The 21,045-nt window shown below is 42.1% G+C and overlaps 2 protein-coding genes across 8 annotated transcripts in view; one reads left to right on the top strand and one right to left on the bottom strand.

The window, feature by feature from the left end:
- The window catches only part of PURG (purine rich element binding protein G), a 32,111-nt gene extending 31,714 nt beyond the window's left edge, over window positions 1–397 (bottom strand). For both annotated transcript variants that reach the window (XM_036458277.2, XM_036458276.2), the window contains exon 1: window positions 267–397. The gene's annotated coding sequence lies outside the window, so the exon portion shown is untranslated. The remainder of the gene's footprint in view (window positions 1–266) is intronic.
- Window positions 1–21,045, top strand: part of WRN (WRN RecQ like helicase) — a 120,684-nt gene that overhangs the window by 344 nt on the left and 99,295 nt on the right. For 3 of the 6 annotated variants that reach the window (XM_045588899.1, XM_045588898.1, XM_045588897.1), the window contains exon 1: window positions 19,480–19,608. The exons of 1 other annotated variant lie outside the window; for it this stretch is intronic. In XM_045588899.1, the coding sequence (XP_045444855.1) occupies window positions 19,606–19,608 (3 nt within the window). In that variant the 5' untranslated portion in view covers window positions 19,480–19,605. Of the gene's footprint in view, window positions 1–1,010; window positions 1,144–17,491; window positions 17,645–19,479; window positions 19,609–21,045 lie in introns of those variants that run through there. 2 more of the 6 variants (XM_036458242.2, XM_036458243.2) reach the window with 2 other exon arrangements.

Raw genomic sequence — 21,045 nt, 5'->3', positions numbered from 1 at the left:
GCCCCCCTCCTCCTCGGCCTGGGCTGTCCCTGCCTCCGCCTGGGACCCCCCATATCCCCCCACACTCAGGGCTGGGCTCCCAGGGCGCCCAGCCGGAGGGTCGGCGGCGGCATCCCCGGGCGGCATCCCCGGTTCTGCACCGCGCGCAGCATCCCTCCGCCGGCCCTGGCCTCCCGGAGCTCCCCGCTCGCGGCCGGGCGCTGAGCTCGGGCTCCCCAGCCCCGGGCGGAGGGGGGTGGGGGGGTCCCCAGCCTGCAGACACTCACATCATCACCGCCATCACCGCCGTCGCCGCCGATGCCCTTCACGACCGCCGCCGCCGCCGCCAGCTCTCGGCCCCTCTGCAGCCGCCGCCGCCCCCCGCCTGCTCGCCCGCCGCCGCCGCCGCCGCCGCCGATCGCACCGCCCCCCGCCGGAGCAGCGGGGCAGGGGCATCGCCCGCGGCGCCCACCGCCGCCGCCGCTGCCCCTCCTGCGGCCGCTGCGGGGGCCGCCGCCGCCGCCGCCGCCGCCGCCGCCGCCTGTCTCCGGGCACCGGCCCGACACGCACCGGGGAGGGGGGTGGGAGGCGGGGAGGGTGGCGGCGGGGGGCGGGCAGTGGACCCCGCCTCCTCCAGCACAGCTCGCTGATGGATGGGAAGAGGGGATCTCGCGTCCTCCCTTGGGGCGCGCCCCCCTGACGGAAGCACTGCGAGCGAGGGCGAGGGCACGGGGCAGGTGGGAAGATGGTAATGAGGGCTGGGGTGGCGAGAGTATTCAGACAAGTCCAGGGCCCCGCCGCCGGGATGCAGGATTCCCGAGGCGCCCGGCACCCGCATAGGGACTACAATTCCCAGAGTGCTCAGCGACAGCGGCAGCCCCCGCGCATGCGCACCGCCTCGCCAGCAGCGCGGTGATGGGAGGGCTGCCACCCCGCGGCGTGGCGCGGCGCGGCGCCGGGGGCGGGGCGGGCTCCGGAGGAAGGGGTGGGTCTCCCAGCGCCCTGTGGAGTGTGCGCCTCGGCGCTCCAGCGTCGGATCCGAAGCGCGGGAATCAAGTGTCGAGTCGGTGCCTCTCCTGGATGCCATGGGTTCCAGGCCGTGCTGTGGTGGCGCTCCCCACGTCATCCAGCTGAAGAAGGCCCGTTGAACTGCTGCTTCCCCGGGTAACGTGTGCCCCCCGTCGCCCCTGCCTTCGCCAGCTGCAGAAGCGGGGGTGTAACTCCAGCCTGCTCCCACGCTGGAGGCGCTCGGTCCCGCAGAGCAGGCCTCTGCGAGGGGTGCGGGAGATTCCTCTGACACGGAATCTCCGTCCTCCTCCCCAGCACCCCGGAAACACCCCGGCCGCCTGCAGGCCTTCCCGGAGCTGCAGGCGGTCAGACAGGGGGCTCTTCCCTGCCCCTCCAGCCTCCAGCTTGCGCAACTGGTGGCCCAAGGGATTATTATGTCTTTTCCGTGCGGCCTTGACTGCTCTAGAAATTGAGCCACTCCACATTTACACAACAAAGTCAAGAGAAATAACTTGCTATGTGTAATTGAGCAAAATTATGTTGGATATTTAAAATATATATATATATTTTACTGACTTTTTACAGAGAGGAAGAGAGAGGGATAGTTAGAAACATCGATGAGAGAGAAACATCGATCAGCTGTCTCTTGCACACCCCCTACTGGGGATGTGCCTGCAACCAAGGTACATGCCCTTCACTGGAATAGAACCTGGGACCTTTCAGTTTGCAGGCTGATGCTCTATCCACTGAGCCTAACCGGTGTCGGCTATGTTGGATTTTTTAAAAGTTAAATCACCCAGTCTTTAATGTGTTTTTTAAATGTCTTTTTTTTTTCCAATTACATTTGACACACAGTATTACATACAATATTAGTTTCGGGTGTGCACCACCCTGTGATTCTTTAACTTACTAATTGTTCTTCACGATAAATCTAGTGCTCATCTGACACCATACATAGTTATTACAATATAATGGGCTATATTTCCTATGCTGTGTTTTACATTCTCATCATGACTATTCTGTAACAACCAACCAATTTGTACCTTTTAATCCCTTTGATATCAGAGGAAGTCGGGAGTCCTCTTCCCCACTGGGTTAGAGTTTTTCCAAGAGAACAATGAAGGCAGAGATGGATTTTGGAGTGAAGGGAATATGAAGGAAATGGTTACAACTTTTTAATTTATAGTGGTCTAGAGCAGTGGTCGGCAAACCGCCGCTCTTTGGCCCCTTGAGTGTGGCTCTTCCACAAAATACCACATGTGGGTGCGCACGTACAGTGCGATTGAAACTTCGTGGTCTATGCACAGAAGTCGGTTTTCAGCCTGGGCGAGTCTATTTTGAAGAAGTGGCATTAGAACGCTCAAGGGGCCAAAGAGCAGCAGGTGGCTTGGGAGCCGCGGTTTGCCGACCACTGGTCTAGGGAAAGATGACTGGGTAAAGAAGATGTAGTACATATTTATAATGGAATATTATTTGGCCATAAAAAGAATGAAATTTTACCATTTGTGAAAACATGGGTGGACCTAGAGAGTATTATGCTAAGCGAAGTCAGAGAAAGACAAATACCGGATAATTTCACTTACCAGTGGAACCTAAAGAACAAAATAAATGAACAAACAAAACAGAAACATACTGTTGGTTGCCAGAAGGGAGGAGGAAGTGGGGCTGGGTGAAAAAGGTGAAGTTATGTCTAACACCTGAAACTAAAAGACAATATTGAATGTCAACTGTAATTGGGGAAAACCCCCCACAAAATTGGTCAAGGAGGAAATAAAGACTATCCAGGGTGAGTAGAGTGAAAAGGTACTAGAATCATTGGAGTATATGTAGGTCCCAGTTGGATCAAAAGATTGAGTTGAGTTTCTAGAAGGAATGAACTTGAAAAATAGTAGATGATGATGATGATTGGAGGGTGAGATGCTTGGAACTGAGATTATGGGAGGATTCAGTCACTGATAGTGGCATGATGTCCTCATGTGAACAAATGAGTGGAGCAAGGTGTAGGTAAGATTATTGGAGGAGAGCTAGTCAGAAAACGGGCACTCAAATATTGTGCATCAAAGGTTGTGTCCCATTGGGTAAGTAAAAGAAGTAAAACAAAACAAAACATAGGATGTAGATATAAATGTCTACAATATTGTTGGTGATGTTGATAATGATAATGGTCCGTTAACACCCAAGTAAAAAACCATCAGCTTGATCTATACCTAACATTGGAAAGTTAGGTATTGAGTTATATATGGTTACTTGGTATCTCATAGTCAACTCATAAGCCCTTCATAGGCTTTTGTTCTTTGACCAAAGTGCTCTCGTAACAGTGGCAGGTGACATAAGGCTTCTTTTGTTTTTTCTTTTTATTTAAATATATTTTAATGAGGAAGGATGGAGCGTTAGAAACATCAATGAGAGAGAAACATTGATCAGCTGCCTCTTGCACACTTTCTACTGGGGATGTGCTGGCAACCAAGGTTCATGCTCTTGACCGGAATCAAACCTGGGACCTTTCAGTCCACAGCCCAATGCTCTATCCACTGAGCCAAACCGGTTAAGGCAAGGCTTCTTTTCTTAGTTGTCACTTTGAATTTCTTCACCAAATGCTTACCATAACGCAGCTTTTTTGGTTTCCTGTGTAGGCTTCTTCTTTGGCTTGCCTTATCTCTCAAGGTTGTGAAAAATTTACTGGCCAGAAGGCAAGCAGTAATTCCTAGTAATTTAATATTTAGGAATCTGTCCTATAGAAATAATAATATGAATGTCTGAAGGCGCACACAAGGGTGTTCATTGAACATTATTTGTGATAAAATTTGCACGCAACCTGTCATCTGTAGGAAATAGTTAATATTCAATAGGGATATCAATGTCAGTAGGGGGTATAATATCAATACAGATAGATAAAGAAAATGGAATTCTCTACAGGTTTCAGAAAAACAGGTCAAGAATTGGCATTAGGTGTTACTCGTCCCATTCTGCCATCAACAGGGATGCTTTCAATGCAATTAATGGAAAAACTAAATTAAACTGGCTTTAGCAATAGAAGGTAATTTATTAATTGACACATCTGAGGTAGAGTAACCTTCAGGCAAGTTCAGAGTTCTGTTTTTCTGGCCCTGTGCTTGGCCCTCTTCCATGAAGAAGGCATGAAGGTCTTTTTCTTCAGGTTGTTTTCTTGTGTGGTTGTAAGATGACTGTGCGCCAGCGCCCATGCTATGTATTTCTTTCTTTACATCTAGCAGGAGCAAAAGCATTCTTTCCCTTGGAAGGAGAATCCCATCAGAAGGAGAATCCTGAGCTTTGCTGCAATTGGACCACCTAGGATCTAGTAATCAGGGACAGGAAATGGAGAGGAGAAAACTGAGACTTGGATTGTAGTTCTCATCCCTGAAACAGCCCTGTGGCAATGGGAATGTTATTTCCCTATTGGCTTTCAAACTATTGGGTTTAGTTCCTGGTACTGGTGTTTAGTTCATTCTATTCAAAATGCTTTGCCCTTAGGCCTTGAGGGCCTGAGGTGGGGACTGCAGAATGAGTTTGTTACTTTTTTCCTAGTATTAAGGTAGTCAGCCTCTTTTTGCCCCTCTCATTCTTAATTTTACAAAAACAGAGAGACTGTTTATTCTAGGATCCCAAATTGAAAAACTATAAGTCACTTTACCTTCATGATTTACAGAGGCCCTTCATATTACTCTCAGGTTGAAAGAAAGAGGAAGAGGTACGGGTAAACTGGGAGGGACAGAGAGAAGGAGAGAGAGAGGGAGAGATCTTGCTTATTGAGAAAAAACACACACAAGACACTATAGACTATTAAAACTCTCCCTTCATATACCTGACCTCAATTCTATTTTTTCCCCTGTAAGGGCCCCTATTAACTGATATGAATCCTCTTGGATTGTTCTTTGCATTTACATAGACACAGAATTTCATTTTTTTAAATTGAAATGGCAACTATTACTCACTCTTAGTTTTCCTGTTTCACTTAGCACATACAGTATGTACAGAATTTATCATCCTGTTACATATAGTTGTATTTTATTCTTTTACTATTTATTATGCCATGTGATGGATGTGTCATTGTTAATTTAACTATTAATTTACTATACTAATTGCTTCTAGAATTTTTATATTACAGCTGACATAATGTATATCAAGCATGTCAAACTCGCAGCTGGTAGGCTGCCGGCTTCGAGTTTGACAAGCTTGATGTACATCCTTTATTTACATCTTTGTGCATATATGTACATGTACTTCTATAGAATAGATATAACTACTGGCTTGAAGGATGTGCGTATTTAAAATTTTGATTACTTCTACCAGACATCTTTGAAAATGGTGAGGCAGTTTCTGTTCTCTTGCAAAAATTGTAGATGATGAATCTATTTAATTTTCACTGATAATGGTTTATTGGAACTGTAGACAGTTTTGTTGGACTCATTTATTGAATACTTTGTTCTTTCTTAAAGATTAGAAATGCTTCCTTTATCATGTGTCAAATTTCTGTATTTACATGGATCTATTTCTGGACATGGTATTTTTTTATTCCATTGATTTATATCTCGAGTTAAGCACTGTATCTCCAGTTACACGCTATTTCGATTACTGTTGTTGAAAGACCCCCAGAGGGAGACCCTCACTCTGTCCCACGGACAGACGGCGACCCCAATCAACCGCAGGAGGCGTCACTTGATGCAAACAGCAAGAGGCTTTTTATTCCAGCGCGCTGGGGCTCAACTCGTAACTCACGCAGGAGCAGAGGAGTCGAGCCCCGAGCAAAAAATCTTACAAGTATATATAGGCAAAAGCCATATATCGGGAGGGGTTACACACGGAGGGGAAGAGGGTAACAAAGGAATTCTAAAAGGGGTGCTGGGCTCGTTAATAACATATTCTATGACAGGGCTTGCGCTAAGTCAACAGTCCTGTCTGGTAATCTCATACCCTATTTCAATTAACTGTCAAAGTTTACTCTGTTATCCTGTTTCTCTTATCTTGTTGGAGCAAACATTGCTCCCTTTACTCTCTGCTCGGGGCTGTTTCCTGAGACAACTGTAAGGGTCCTGTTCCCATCACTGGCAGGGGGGGGGGGGGGTGGGTAGTTGAGATAACACAGACAGCTTTTAAACATTTTTATTCTTTCATTGTCTTTGTGCTGTTTTATATTTGGTAGAGTAAGTTTCCCTTATTGGTTTTATTTTTCAAAAAATATTTACAGTTCTGAACATTTTCTCTTTCCAGTGAACTGAAATAGAAACTTGTGTGGTTTCATGAAAATCCTGCTGACAGTTCTTCTTGGTATTGCTTCTTCAGTGTATTGACTTAATTAATATATTTACAATTTTGAGACTACGTGTCCAGGAACAGAGTATATCTTATCTAGCTATTTGTTGATGTCTTAGTAAACTTTTCTAGCTTTTAAGATGGTTCTTATACATTTTACCTTAGGCTTATTTCTCAGTAGGTTGTCATTTTTTTTTTTGCTGTTACTGAATTTAGATAATGTTAGTTATATTTTCTAATTGATTTTGGCTCAGATAAAAAATGTACCTAATTTGGATATGTTCATCTTGAATCTGGTCATCTCAGAAATATTTGCTGATTTTAATCAAATAGATAAATTACCTGCCCTCAAAGAGTTCCTGGGGAAAATTATTTATTTTAGGAGACTAGCTGTTTGGTAAAAGTTAAGCTTATCTCTTATAAAAACTGGTTAGTGATAGCAGTCACCTTCTTTTAAAAGTGATTGTCTTCCTTTTTTTATTTTTATAAAATGCTTAATATAGAGGAGGATTAAGAAAGAGGATGATTTTTGAATAACCTCTTCATAAGAAATAAGAAATTGGAATAATTTCACATTCTTCCCCTAATAAGTGAAACCAGTGACCTTCCATCCTGTGCCTACTTCAAGCCTATGTTTCTTTCTGACTCCAGTGTTTTTGTCCTTGCATTTTTCTGGTCTCTTCCACTATTGGTCTGATAGGCTAGCTCTGCAGGGGCAGGCAGGGATTCACCTGCTCCTTAGGTCTTTCTGAGGCTAAGAAGATAGAAGGATGGGAACTTCCTAATCTAAGGTAGGAGAACTAGAAGCCATTGGCAACAATATCAGAGCTTTGTTGCTTCTCCTGGAAATTTGGATGTTACAAGCATGAGACATCTTCCATTGATTGGCACCTGATGTGCTTTTGCTGTTTGCCTTCTTGGAGGTCTCATAAAATTGCTGTTTTTTTTTTTCTTTTTTCTTTTTTAATTTTACATAAATTTGCCCTGTCTGAAGAGATTGTATTAGAAGTTCTTACGGAAGAACTTTATTGGCTAAATTTATGATTACTTTTAGAATTGGGTATTAATTTTCCAACTTCTTTTTCACTCAGTCTCCATTTTTATCTTCCACTTGTCCTCCCACACTTCACTTGGTCTTACTGTAAAACTTATACATTTTTCCTTCTACCTGGCAATGCTGAATTTCAACCCAATGAAGAACTGTGCATCTGAAAGTTAAATCTCTCTCACTCCCCTTTAGTTGTTATAATTTTCTGTTTAATTGCTATTTAATCTTATTTTGATTTTTATTTAAAAAGGCTTTTAAAGTATGAAATTATGAAAACTTTATAATTAACTTTAAGTGGCTATTTTGCTTATCATTATAATTTATTTAAGACTAGAGGCCCGGTGCATGACATTTGTGCACTATGAGGGGGTGGTTCCTTCAGCCCAGCCTCCTGCCATTGCCACTGCGCTCGCTAGACATCAGCCTGGCTTCTGGCAGAGCGGTGCTCCCCCTGTGGGAGCGCACTGACCACCTGGGAGGCAGCGCCTGTGTTGAGTGTCTGCCCCCTAGTGGTCAGTGTGCATAGCGACCGATTGTTCTGCCATTCAGTCGATTTGCATATTATCCTTTCATTATATAAGATAAGGGATTAAAGGAAGAGGATTGACCACATAATTGCATTTTTATTTGTGTTTGTGTATTAGTTACAATACAAGCACAGAACTTGATTCAAACAGGCTTAGAAGATAAGACAATTTGTTATTAAAATGTAACTTGAAGGCTGAGGTAGAACTGACTTGAAGACTGGTCTAGTCCATTGACCGAGATTCATTTCTCATCTTTGCCTTCAGTGTGCTGGCTCTGTCCTCAGGCTGACTTCCGTCGCGGTGGCTTCACCTTAAACAGAGGGCATCTCGTTTGGGAGCTTTCTTGTAAGAGCAAGACAGTGCCATTTTCAGACACTCCCCCTCCCCCAAACACCCCTTGTCCGGTCATTGCCTTGAATTAAATTATATATTTTTTTTCCTTAAACCAAATCCAGGGGAATGCCTTAGTTTAGGCCTGAGTTTCTTTTCTTTCTTTTTTTTTGTTAAAATCTATTTTATTAATTTTTTACAGAGAGGCCGAGGCCGGTTTGGCTCAATGGATAGAGCGTCGGCTTGGGGACTGAAAGGTCCCGGGTTCGATTCCGGTCAAGGCATGTATCTTGGTTGCGGGCATATCCCCAGTAGGGGGTGTGCAAGAGGCAGCTGATCGATGACTCTCTCTCATCGATGTTTCTAACTCTCTATCTCTCTCCCTTCCTTTCTGTAAAAAAAAACAATAAAATATATTTTTTAAAAAAATTTTTTTTACAGAGAGGAAGAGAGAGGGATAGAGAGCTAGAAACATCGAAGAGAGAGAAGCATCGATCAGCTGCCTCTTGCACATACCCTACTAGGGATATGCCTGCAACCAAGGTACATGCCGTCGACCAGAATCGAACCTGGGACCTTTCAGCCCGCGGGCTGATGCTCTATCCACTGTGCCAAACCGGTTTCGGCGGGCCTGAGTTTCTGAGTCACCGTTGTGGCAAGGGGAACGGGTTACCTTTAGTCCCGCTGAGTTTACCCCGGGAGTTTGGAGTGGGGCAGCTCTTCTCACTCTCATTGGCTTTGTGGGTAACTAACTGGTCATTGTCTGAGTTAAATTTATGGCACAGTCAAAAAGGGTGTAGGATGGAATGGATGTTGTGTAGGCAATCATTAATGTCCACTTGATAATGAGTCCTATAAAATTTCATCTCAAGCCATAGGAGCTAACGGTAATAAATATAAGAGGGAAAACAGGCAGACTAAGCAAGTTTTAAATGGACTTACTTGAAAACTTTCTCTGCAGTTTCCCAGTTTATAATGGTTGATTTTGCTGACTGGCTGTAGCTCCTTACAGAACAGAGGAAATTCATTAAAAATAATGAATTATTCAGTTGGACAGTGAAATTCAGTTATAAAGCACTTCACTGTGCTATGGATTCAGTTCAGGTCAAGTCCCGTTCTGGATTGTGGGCAGTGCGGCTCCTCACAATGACGCAGCATGGAGAGAGGCTTTCTTTTTTTCCTTGCTGCTAGCATTTTTATGGCATTTTATTGTATTTATTTGGTTGGTTCCATTTATTTCAGTTGACTTCATTAACACAAATTTTTTATTTATATTTATTAGTACAAATTATGTATCTATACTACATAATAGACAAACACATATGCAAATTATCCATTACACCATAACATCATGACCGGGCCAGCAGGCTGGTCCCCGCCCTCTGCTCAGGCAGCTGCAAGGGTAGGATAGGATAGGATAGGATAGGAGGGGATAAGAAAGGAGAGCGAGAGGAAGGCAGGCCTGTATGCAGACAGGCCTAGAGGAGAAACAGAAATACAGAAAGAGAACAAGAAAAAGACACAGGAAGGAAATGTGGGGCTGCACACTAGAGGGGGTGGCCATTGCAGCGGGAAGGGGCGGCGAGGGGCAGTGTGGGAACCCTGCCCAGACGCAGGAGGAAGGCGGTGGCCACAGAGCAGGCCGTTGGCGGGGAGGCACCCACAGGTCCAGGACAAAGTGGTGGCCGGTCTGAGGCCTTCTGGGCAGAGGTGCTCCTGCTTTGCTGCAGCAGCTGCGCCCGGCCATGCAGGCCTCGGCCACCCTTGCTGGGTCAGGTGTCCCAGGCAGGTCATGGGAGCAGGATGGCGTCCTGGAGGCTGGGGAAGGAGGGGCAGGGAACACCTGGCGGGGGCTGAGCCCTGGGCTGGGGGTTAATGCCCCTCCCCCCCTTCCCCAATGGAAGTGTTAAGAAGGAGGGAGAGAGGGAAGAACTTTATCAAGGAGTCAGTAGAGAGCAGAGCTAAAGAAGGAAAGAGGATGTCTGAGTGAACTGTAGGAGCTATACTGAAAATCAAGTATAGTTGTGTACTGGGGACAGATTTTAAAAGTAGGAGTCAGAGAAGAAAAAAAGATAAATGATAGTGAATAATCAGGCAGGTAGAAAGATATTAAAACAATGGACGTAAGTAGGGAAAAAGGTATGGGAAAGGTAGGATGAGAGAGAAAGAGGGAGGGAAGAAAAGTTTTAAAGGGGAGCCGGTAGAGCTTAAAAGGAGAATGGGAAGAAGGAAGAAATGGGGGAGGGAGCAAAACAGGTCCGAGAGAGGAAGTGAAGAAAAAAATTAAGGTGGGAAGGAAGGAAAAGGGGAGCAGAGGGGTAAAGATAAAGGAAAGAAGGAATGTGGGGAGGGAGGGATAGGAGAAAGATGGGAAGAAGGATGATGAAACAGAAGTAGGAGATAAGGAGGAAAGAAATGTTTATAAATGATGGGTCAGCAGGAAAAAGTGTTACATAGAGAGAGACAAATTGAGAGCGAGAAACCAGTAAAGAAGTCAAATACAATTGTGTGTGAAGAGGATATGATTAAAAAAAAAAAAAAAGTTAATAGGGGCTACCAGGCCGGCAGGGGCGGACAGTTAGGTGGATCAGGCCGGCAGGGGAGGGTAGTTAGGGGGGTCAGGCAGGCAGAGTGGTTAGGTGTCAGAGGTCCTGGATTGCAAGAGGGATGTCCAACTGTCCAACTGGCAGTTGAACATACCCCGAGGGCTCCCAAGTTGGAAGGGTACAGGTTGGGCTAAGAGCGCCTCCACCCCCATGCATGAATTTCATGCACCAGGCCTATAGTTATGTAATATGTGACAGTAATGAGAATTTGATAGATACTTATAAAGAGCTAAGTCTCAAAAAAAATCATCCTTTTACTTTTAAAATTGCAGTAACTTACTGTAGCCAAACCAAATCCGAATAGGTAGCTTTTTTTAGTTTGCTTGCTTAGGTTATTTGGATGGAAATAAGGATTAGCAGAAGTCTATCAATAGGTTAATGAAAGTCTTGAAGGCCTGCTTAGGAAACTTAATGAAGGCTTTTGCCATAGATTCTTTGATTTCTTTTTGTTTTTCTCTTACCACCTCCTATTCCTGTTAGTGCATTGAAAAATAGAAAGGAATTCTCAAAAAACAATGCAGTTAATACTTTAAAAATTACTAGCCCTGTCCAGGTTAGAGCAGTTGGCCTGGGAACAAAGGATCATGGGCTCAATTCCCCGTCAAGGGCACATGCCTCTGTGTGAGTTCGATCCCACCCCCTGGTTGGGGCACCTGTGGGAGGCAACCAGTTAATGTGTCTTTCTCACATTGATGTTTCTCTCTCTCCCTCTCTCCCTCTCTCTCCCTCTCTCGCCCCCTCCCATTTCTCCCTCCACTCTCTCTTTAATGATCAATGGAAAAAATATCTTCCAGTGAGGATTATCAGTAAAAAAAAAAATTATATCTGTTGAAACCGGTTTGGCTCAGTGGATAGAGTGTCGGCCTGTGGACTGAAAGGCCCCAGGTTTGATTCCGGTGAAGGGCATGTACATTGGTTGCGGGCCCATCCCTGGTAGGGGGTGTGCAGGAGGCAGCTGGTCGATGTTTCTCTCTCATCGATGTTTCTAGCTCTCTATCCCTCTCCCTTCCTCTCAGTAAAAAAAACCAATAAAATATATATTAAAAAATTATATCTTCTATAATAAAGTATAGGTTATGTGTATATGCTACAGGAGAGGAGAGGCCTTGTCTTCCCCGATTGCTCCAGTAGGGTTTTTGCAATACCCCTGGAGTAAGCATTTCCAGAGGCCCCCATGGGAGCGTGAGACATAGTAGAAAGGTTTTCATCTCTGTGTTTCCAAAGTCCCATTTCCCTTAGTCCAGTCGTAGAAGACGTGTAGCTGGGGCTCCCGTAGAGCTAAAATCAGAGCCATCGTCCAGAGATTCCTTTCCATGGAGCCGGGCCCAGTTCACATGAGGCTAGCCTAGCTTGTGTTTTCCCGCTGTAGCCCATTAGTCCATTGTGTGGGGCCCGAGTGGCTGTGGGCTACAGAGGCCAATCCAAGAGAACCAGCGGGGCCCAGAGGAACAAGAGTCTCCAGAGAGGAAACTTGTTTGCTTAGGGGATTATGCATTCCCAAATGTTCTCCTGCTTGTGGCCACACCCGTTCTGTCAAAACCATCTCTGTCACCGGGTGTGATTGACCTGAGAGTACGTGGGCATGTCTTCCCTTTGTTGAATCCCTGGGGAGTATAAAATTGCAGCATTGAACTAGTTACTGATAATTTTGTCCTGGATTTGAAATCATTATTTGTATGTGCCATTGAAATTACCAGAGTGATTTTCTTTCCTTTTTTGAGATGCATTTCAGAGTGGTTGGGATACTTTATTCAGTTTAGCCCTCAAGAAATTAGGCAAGTCAGTTACTGTGTAAAAATAGGTATTAATTCCCTTACCTTAGAGGTTTTAGGTACAATGAAATCTCTTACTTAATCCACTGAACCCAATTTTCTCTTGAGACTGGTGTTAAGTCTGTCCATTCTTCATTATTATTTTTTTTAGAAACATTTATTTTTATTTTTTTTATTTTAGAGAGGCAGAGAGAGGGAGAGAGAGGGAGAGAGAGATAGAAACATCAATGATGAAAGAGAATCATTGATTGGCTGCCTCCTGCATGCCCCCCCTCTGGGTATGGAGCCCATAACCCAGGCATGTGCTCTTGACTGGAATTGAACGTGGCACCCTTCATTCTGCAGGCCGATGCTCTATCCACTGAACCAAACCAGCTAGGGCAGTCTGTCTGCTCTTTAGAAGATAATACCATTCTAAGTGGAAAAGTGTTGTGCTCTTGAGATGAATTTCTAGTCTTTAGAATGAAGTCGAGAGTATGTTTTAAAAGCTAGATTATTAGAAAGCTACCACTTCTTAGTTAATTTGGAATATAATTGGTCTTAATTTTGCTAATGTTGTTCTAACTTAAATTTTACTTGTGTGATTTCTTTTGACATGAACTAGAAGTGCCTTCAGTAGACAGCTTGTTTTACTATCAAAGAAAAGCACTTAAGATGAAGTTCTTTCGAAATATGCTATAATTTTGGCAGATAAACTTTTCATATATAATTGACTAATATTACTAAGCCTATAACAAGCCCACTAATTTACTAGCTATCATAAGGTTCATTTTGCAACTATTCTTTAAAAAGGCTTTATTAAGAAGTTGTATCTTTATTAAATACTAGAGGCTGGTGCACGAAATTCGTGCATGGGGGGTGTCCCTCAGCCTAGCCTGCACCCTCTCCAATCTGGGACCCCTCGAGGGTTGTCCGACTGCCCGTTTAGGATCAGGCCTAAACAGGCAGTTGGACATCCCTTTCATAATCCAGGACTGCTGGCTCTCAACAGCTCGCCTCCTTGCCTTCCTGATTTCCCCTAACCGCTTCTGCCTGCCAGCCTGATCACCTCCTAAACACTTCCCTGCCAGCCTGATTGATGTCTAACTGCTCCCCTGCAGGCCTGGTCACCTCTAACTGCCCTCCCCTGCTGGTCTGATCCCTCCTAACTGCCCTCCCCTGCTGGTCATCTTGTGGCAGCCATCTTGTGTCCACATGGGGGCAGCCATCTTTGACCACATGGGTGCAGCCATCTTGTGTTGGAGTGATGGTCAATTTGCATGTTACTCTTTTATTAGATAGAATCTTAAGAATGTATTATGGCTATTAAAAACTAGTTGTAGTGGGTTGTTATTAGCAGCAGCATTGGGCATTTTCCAGTCTTAGAGCATTTTGTCTATGTTCTCTAGCAGCAATTGGCAAACTGGCCAGTGGGCCACATTTGATTGGCTGCTTGATTTTGTACTGATTATGAGCTAAATGATTTATATTTTTAAGTGGCTAAAAAAAAAAAAAAATTGAAAGAACTTATTTAAATCTATGTTTCACTATCTATAAAGTTTATTAGAATATATTAATAGCTGTGCTTATTCAGGTGTCATTCATGGCTTTTGCGTTACAATGACAGAGTTGAGTAGTAGTGACAGAGACAATTTATCTATGAAGTCTAGAATATTTACTGACTGGCCCTTCGGAGAAAAAGTTTGCTCACTCTTATTCTGTAGTATAAAAAAATGTAGCCTTGATTGTTCATTGAAGAAAAATCTTTCCCTCTTTTTCTGGCATATCCCACTCCCACTACTAAGTAACACATTTCCTTATAGAAAATTTGGAATATGTAGAAAAGTATAAAGAAGAAAATTAAAAAGCATCTGTAGTTGTGGGAAAACCATTAATACTATGGTGTATATTTCTCCAGACCTTTACAAATATATGGTATATTTTTTAATATAATTATACATTATGTAATATATGTACATATACAGATACATTTATTTTTTTAAATTAGTCTTAACTTGATTTTTTCACTTGATAAATTATAAGAACATGTTTTTAATTACTGCACAGCATTCTATTTTACGGGATAATTTATTTAATCATTTTTCCTTTGTTGTCAACCTTTTATTATTATACATGTATATTACATTTTAAATATATATTTTATATATTTAATGTATATTTTATATTTAAATATTATATGATGTATATTTTAAATATTATTATATATAATATGGATGACCATCCTTGTTAGAAATTTTTCTGGGAAATGCTGGTTATTTTTGTAAGATTCTTAAAAATGAAACTATGGGTAAAATGGAATAAAAACTAGAGAAGTACTTTGAGAGAAATCTTTGTATTACATGAACATACTTCCTTGGCCTGCCTTCATGAGGAAGATGGCTTTCATTGCATTTAGCCTGGGTTCTGCATAGATATACTAATTTTTGTACTGGACCATCAAACCAGTCTTTAAAAAATTTGACTGTTAACGCTTATGGTTGATACTGATAGTAGAGGGACTTGAAGAATTGGGCCAGTGCCTACTCTGGGTTCATGGTTTTTAGTCACAATTCTGCAGCCTGGGAAAGTAAATACTTTGCTGGGTGGGCACTGCTAGCATGATTCTCAGGGCCATAGAGTGCTGTAATGCTCCAGGCCCTGGTGAGATGACACAGTGGGCTCAGAGTGGATGGGGTGGGGTTGAAGGAGATAGGCTCCGTTCTGAAGATCCACTCATTCTGTAGTGGACCAAGTGCTTCGCTCAGAGAATGATTTGTGAAGGGTATTGACTTAAAATATTTTTAGGGATACCCACACCAGCTTTTGGGATTGATCTGTCCAAAGCAGAGGTTATTAATTGAGAGGTGGAGACTCTGAACTTGATATCAAATGGAAGATAGCATAGTAACATCTAGTCCTTTGTCTTCTGTTGTAAATTGGAAGGTCTAGCAACACTGGGCTCATTCTGACTTTCAAGAGACAGCTGGAGCAGAGTTGGTGGCTTTCAATTTGTTCTACAGCATAGTGATATAGGTTGCAAGTAATTTAACAAGATTTTGATGGTTGCATATATTCTTAGAGCTCTCAAACATATAAAACATTTTATAAAATAAACATTCAGAGATTTATAATCAGCAGAATTATATTTGATCCTTCATAAACTACTTGAATTCAGAAACAGGTGTGGCTAGGCATACTAAACATGGTCAAAAAGAGTTGTATTGTGGCTATAATAGGAGTAATTCTCCTGAATTTTCCTGTTAAATAATTTCCCCTCTAATTATTACATTAATTGCATATGTATATGTTATTTAATAAGGAAATTTATATGTGTTTGTGTACATAAGATTATCTTAACTTTGTCTTAATTTTCATAATTATACTGTTAAGATAGAAAAGAGCATGAGTGTTGGCCGATTATTATTTTTATATTTAGTGTTCTCTATGGAAAACAATTTTGTTAGTTTTTTTGCTTGTTGTTTAGTTTTTAATTATTATGAGCGTTCGATGTGACAATTTGTCAAAACTGAATTTGATAGAATTCATTATATGTTTGACTTTAGAATTTAAAGAACTAGTGCTTATATCTAAAAATAATTAATAGTTGAACATATATAATTCAATTGATTCAATAAAGAAAATATAGGCGTTGGCTTGGCTGGTGTGGCTCAGTGTTGAATGTCAACCTAGGAACCAGGATTCAATTTCTGGTCAGGATTTCTGGCTCAGTCCCCAGTAGGGAGCATGCAGGAGGCAGCTGATCAATGATTCTCTCTCATCATTGATGTTTCTGTATCTCTCCCCCTCTCCTTTCCTCTCTGAAATCAACAATAAAATATTTATATTTAAAAAGAAGCTAGTTACAAGACTGCACAATTAGTAAAGCCCAGATATCTACTTCACTGTTCTTTGTTCCTGCCTGTATGGAACTCTGTTTGAGAGCAGTGAGGAAAAGAAAATGGAAAAATTTGCCATTTCAATTATTCTATTAGATGTGTTGAAGATTTGTCAAGGACCTAATGTTACCAGAAAGGGGACATGGCCCGTGGGGGGTCTGCTTAGGACCAGTCGGTAGCGTGTGGGTTCTTGACTTCATGGAGGAAAAATTTCACAATACGAGTCCGATGACTGACTCTGAGGGGACATTCATTGAAGCTGGGGATGTAAAACAAGAAAGGGCTTAGATGGGCACACACAACCAGGAGGGTGCGGGCATGAGCGGAGGGTTGGGGGTGGCCAGAGAGAGGTCAGTGGGGGAAAAGGGAGGCATATGTAATACTGTATATAATACTTTAAACAATAAAGAATTAAGAAAAAGGCGAGAGGGGCTTAGCATAGAAGAAGCACCAGGAGAACCGAGGCTGGACTGCCCTAGCTCTCTGGGAAGTCAGAGAACAGGGGAGGGGCCCTTGGAAACAGGTTCATTGGACTAGCCTGCAAGGAGTTGCCTCTGCCCATTGCTCCCCAGGTCGCAAGTCTCATAGGGTCCCGCAGGGTTTAGGAGATGCATGCCTACGAGGGGAAAAGTGAGAGAAAAGGGGGAGGGAATGGTGAGGTTGGGGGTGCTCCCCAGAGGGTGAGCATGAGCTGGGTCTGGGTCCTTTGTCTTGAGGTTTTCTCTCTTTCTCAGGAAGGAATCTCAGGGGAGGGTATTAGCAGAATATTAAGCAGTTCTCTAGGTGTGGTTCCCAGGACCCTGGTTTCCATTGATCGGTCAGTGTAGGGCAGGGGGTCTTAGTCATTGCAGCTGCCCCTCGTGGCCCCACCTGGTTTTGCTGCTTTCCTGGGTCTGGGGCTGAAATACAGCTGAGGCCTAGATATTATTACAGGGAGATGACCTTCTGTACCTGCTGTAAATTGCTCTGCTAGTCTGTTCAGCTGCCTGCCTCAGTTTCCCTGTTCCATTTGTCCAGGCTTACTGGCCTATCTCACAAAGACGATACTAATCCAAAACATTGTTTAATTCAAAAGGTGATCATCACAGATGTGAATTCATAATTTGGCAGTGGCCCTTAATTAGAAGGCTGAATAGAATTCTTGAAGAAAAAACACCTGAAACAACATTATTTATTTGGTAGAGAAGTTCCAAAATCAACAGCTGATGAAATATTCAAAGTGAAAACAATGAATGTTTTGAAACATACAAGATACAGTATAATGGAATGGTGGAGGTTGGGAATTGGTAGTAACAGGAAGGTATAAAGGCTTTACATTAAGTTCAATCTAAAAAGCTGATATATTATCTTATTCACAGAGAAGCTCTTGTAATATTAAAATTTCCTGTAATTCTGTTTTTCTTATATGTTTTATTGATTTTTTTTTACAGAGAGGAAGGGAGGAGGATAGAGAGTTAGAAACATTGATGAGAGAGAAACATCAATCAGCTGCTCCCTGCCCACCCCCCTACAGGGGATGTGCCTGCAACCAAAGTATATGCCCTTGACCGTAATCAAACCTGGGACCTTTCAGCCCGTAGGCTGACACTTTATCCACTGAGCCAAACCGGTTAGGGCAAAATTGTCCTGTAATTCTGAATTCCACGTTCAATGATGTCATAAAATTGGTGAGCCTCATGAAATCCAAGATGCTACAGTGCCTTCTTTTCAGCATTAGGTGAATAAATGTGATTAGCTATTTCATTGCTAAATTGTGTTGATAGTCCAAAGGAAGATTTATAAACTAAAAAGAAAAATTGAAATTACTCTGTGTGAATGATTCTTACTTTGCAGATTGTTGAAGTATAGTTATTGGCTTCAAAAAATGATATCCTTAACTGACATTTTGAGCACTTGAATTAATTTAAGAGTGCAGTGATCATGTGGATATGAATTAACGTGTACTGACAAAGTTTATGGGTTCAGAGTAATATTTCAGCTTTGAGAGAGCAAGTTAAAATAGTTTTAGAAGTGGTGTTTAATGGGTGTTATTTGAATCCTAAAGAAGAATTAATGAAAGTGAAGTCAGTGTGTGCCTGAGACAGAGCTTTAGCGATATATTGAAATACTTGATATATATAAAAAATTTGATTTGTATTCAAAGCCTACTTACATCATCAGAAGGAATTAACATACTTCTCAGAAGAAAGGGAGAAGCTATTCAATTTAAAGATGTTAGCACTCTTGAAGTACCATTTAAAGAGATTGAGTTGTTGGAAGGCTGGTTAATCATGAAAAAGGAGTTTCCACTGTATTGGAGCAAAGCTGCCTTCTCTTTTGCCTTTTGCTTCTGCTTGTGCTAATAAAGCTTCTTTGCCATGGTTGCTATATAGAATAATAAGAGAATGTTAAAAAGTCTTAGGAGTTGTGTGTAGCCTTTTTAAGCATAAAAACTAATATACAAAAGTTGTGTTCATCTAAACAATCTCAAGTTTTTTATTTAAAGAGTTTGAAAATTTTATAAAGGAGATATAATAAAAGTTTTTACAAAATTTTATATCACATTCCTAGTTGCCCTTCCCAGTGTGCCATAAAAATATATTCATTTTCTGAATGTGCCATGAGCTAGAACATGTCGACTCCTGGTATAGACCTTCATTTATAAATCAAGTAGGCAATTGAGAGTCGTGTATTTGAAGAAAATCAACAGATATCAAGCTCACTAAGGTGATTAGTTGACCCTTGATTAAAAAATAATTTGCAAACATAAAAATAATTTAATGAAGTCCCTATAAGTTTTATCAGTGGATGCAATAGTACTTAATATTTATATAAGAACTGAAAATGGTGGGAAAGGAAGATTGGAGAATAGGAAAGGAATTAAAACGTAATTCCTAAGTGAATTACTCAGTAGAATAAATGTTGTAGAACAAATATGGCCAAAAACTCTAGATGAAAACTATAAATAAATGTTTATTGAGTGAACTGAGCAGCTGGTTGTTCCTAGGAAGCTTACTTGATCATCCCTGTCAGAAGACTTCCAGAGGAGTTGTACTGAGGGGCTCAATGTGCTGGGGGGAGAGACCTCGAGACTGCACCTTTGGAGACCTGTGAATAGAGAAATAGCCTCCTGATACTTCAGTAGGAAATGTAGTTTCTTGGTCCCTTGTTTGCAGATTCCTGAGGAATGCTGAGAGCTGATGACCGCTGATGGTAAATAGAGTTATACAGGCCAAGTGAAATAATAGTTCACCTAGGGCAGTGATCGGCAAACTCATTAGTCAACAGAGCCAAATATCAACAGTACAACAATTGAAATTTCTTGTGAGAGCCAAATTTTTTAAACTGAAACTTCTTCTAACACCACTTCTTCAAAATTGACTCGCCCAGACCGTGGTATTTTGTGGAAGAGCCACACTCAAGGGGCCAAAGTTTGCTGACCACAGACCTAAGGAATCTAGTATCAGTGGAAACAACCATAGAACGTACAGAATAGGAAACTCCTATTCAGACAGTTCTTTGAACTACAATATTTAGATTATAGTTTTTGCAAAAGAAGGAAATAATAAGCACATTTAGGGAGACTCAACTAGAGGACAAAGAAACTTTCTAAAATAGTCAAGATCTTGACATTATAAAAATCCTGTTGACAAACTGAAAGAGGAGTGTCACTGCTGAGAGTGAAATCAACATCTTGCAAATTAAGTGCAAGAAGTATCTTAAAATACAGAACAAAATTAAAGAGGTGGTAGTCAGGAAGGAAAAAATAGGGACTAGGAGAAGAAATTTATGCAGGGAAAAATTCACCAGCATGTGAGTAAAGCTGTAGAAGGAAATAGAAGAATAGATATGGCAGTTGATTAACTTAGTAATAGGGGTAGTTTGCTACAGCTGCCATAATTACCACAAACTGGGTGACTTAGAAATTGATTATCTCACAGTTTGGAGTTGTTGGTAGAGTTGGTTCTTTCTGAGGACTCTGAGGGAAGGATCTATTTCAGCCTTCTTTCCATGGCTTGTAGCTGATTGTCTCCTCCATGTCTTTTTTCATATCAGCTTCCCTCTATGCATGTCCATCTCTGTGTCCAAATTTCCTTTTTATAAGGACACCACTCATTTTGAATTAGAAACCACTAATGACTTCATTTAAATTTGATTACCTCTATAAAGGCTCCATCTTCAGAGTAAATCACATTCTGAGATAGTTAGGTTTAGAACGCCAACATATCTTTTTTTGGGGGAGGGATACTGTTCAATCCATAGCAAGGGGAAGCTTTTCTGATCTTAAGAAAATATTTTGCAAGGAGTTCTTCCCAAGGACCCACCAATCCCAAGGAGAATAGACTTAAAAACTTTAAACATAGAAATCCTTAAGAGTCTTTCCAGCTCCTGAATGGAAAGAAGAGATTATTCACAACTGAAAAAAGCATCAGAAAAACAGTGGACTTTTAAAAAAATCTTCACCTGAGGATATTTTTTTTAATTGATTTTAGAGAGGGAGAAGAAGGGAAAGGTGGGGGACGGGGGAGAGGCATTGATGCTAGAGAGACACATTGATAGACTGCCTCCCATATGCACCCAGACTGGGGATCGAACCCGCAACCTAAGTGTATGCCCTGACCAGGAATTGAACCTACAACTTTTTTTTTG

The sequence above is a fragment of the Pipistrellus kuhlii genome, unplaced genomic scaffold (assembly GCF_014108245.1).
Source record: "Pipistrellus kuhlii isolate mPipKuh1 unplaced genomic scaffold, mPipKuh1.p scaffold_m20_p_3, whole genome shotgun sequence".
Taxonomy (NCBI): domain Eukaryota; kingdom Metazoa; phylum Chordata; class Mammalia; order Chiroptera; family Vespertilionidae; genus Pipistrellus; species Pipistrellus kuhlii.
This window is presented reverse-complemented; position numbering and strand designations above follow the sequence as displayed.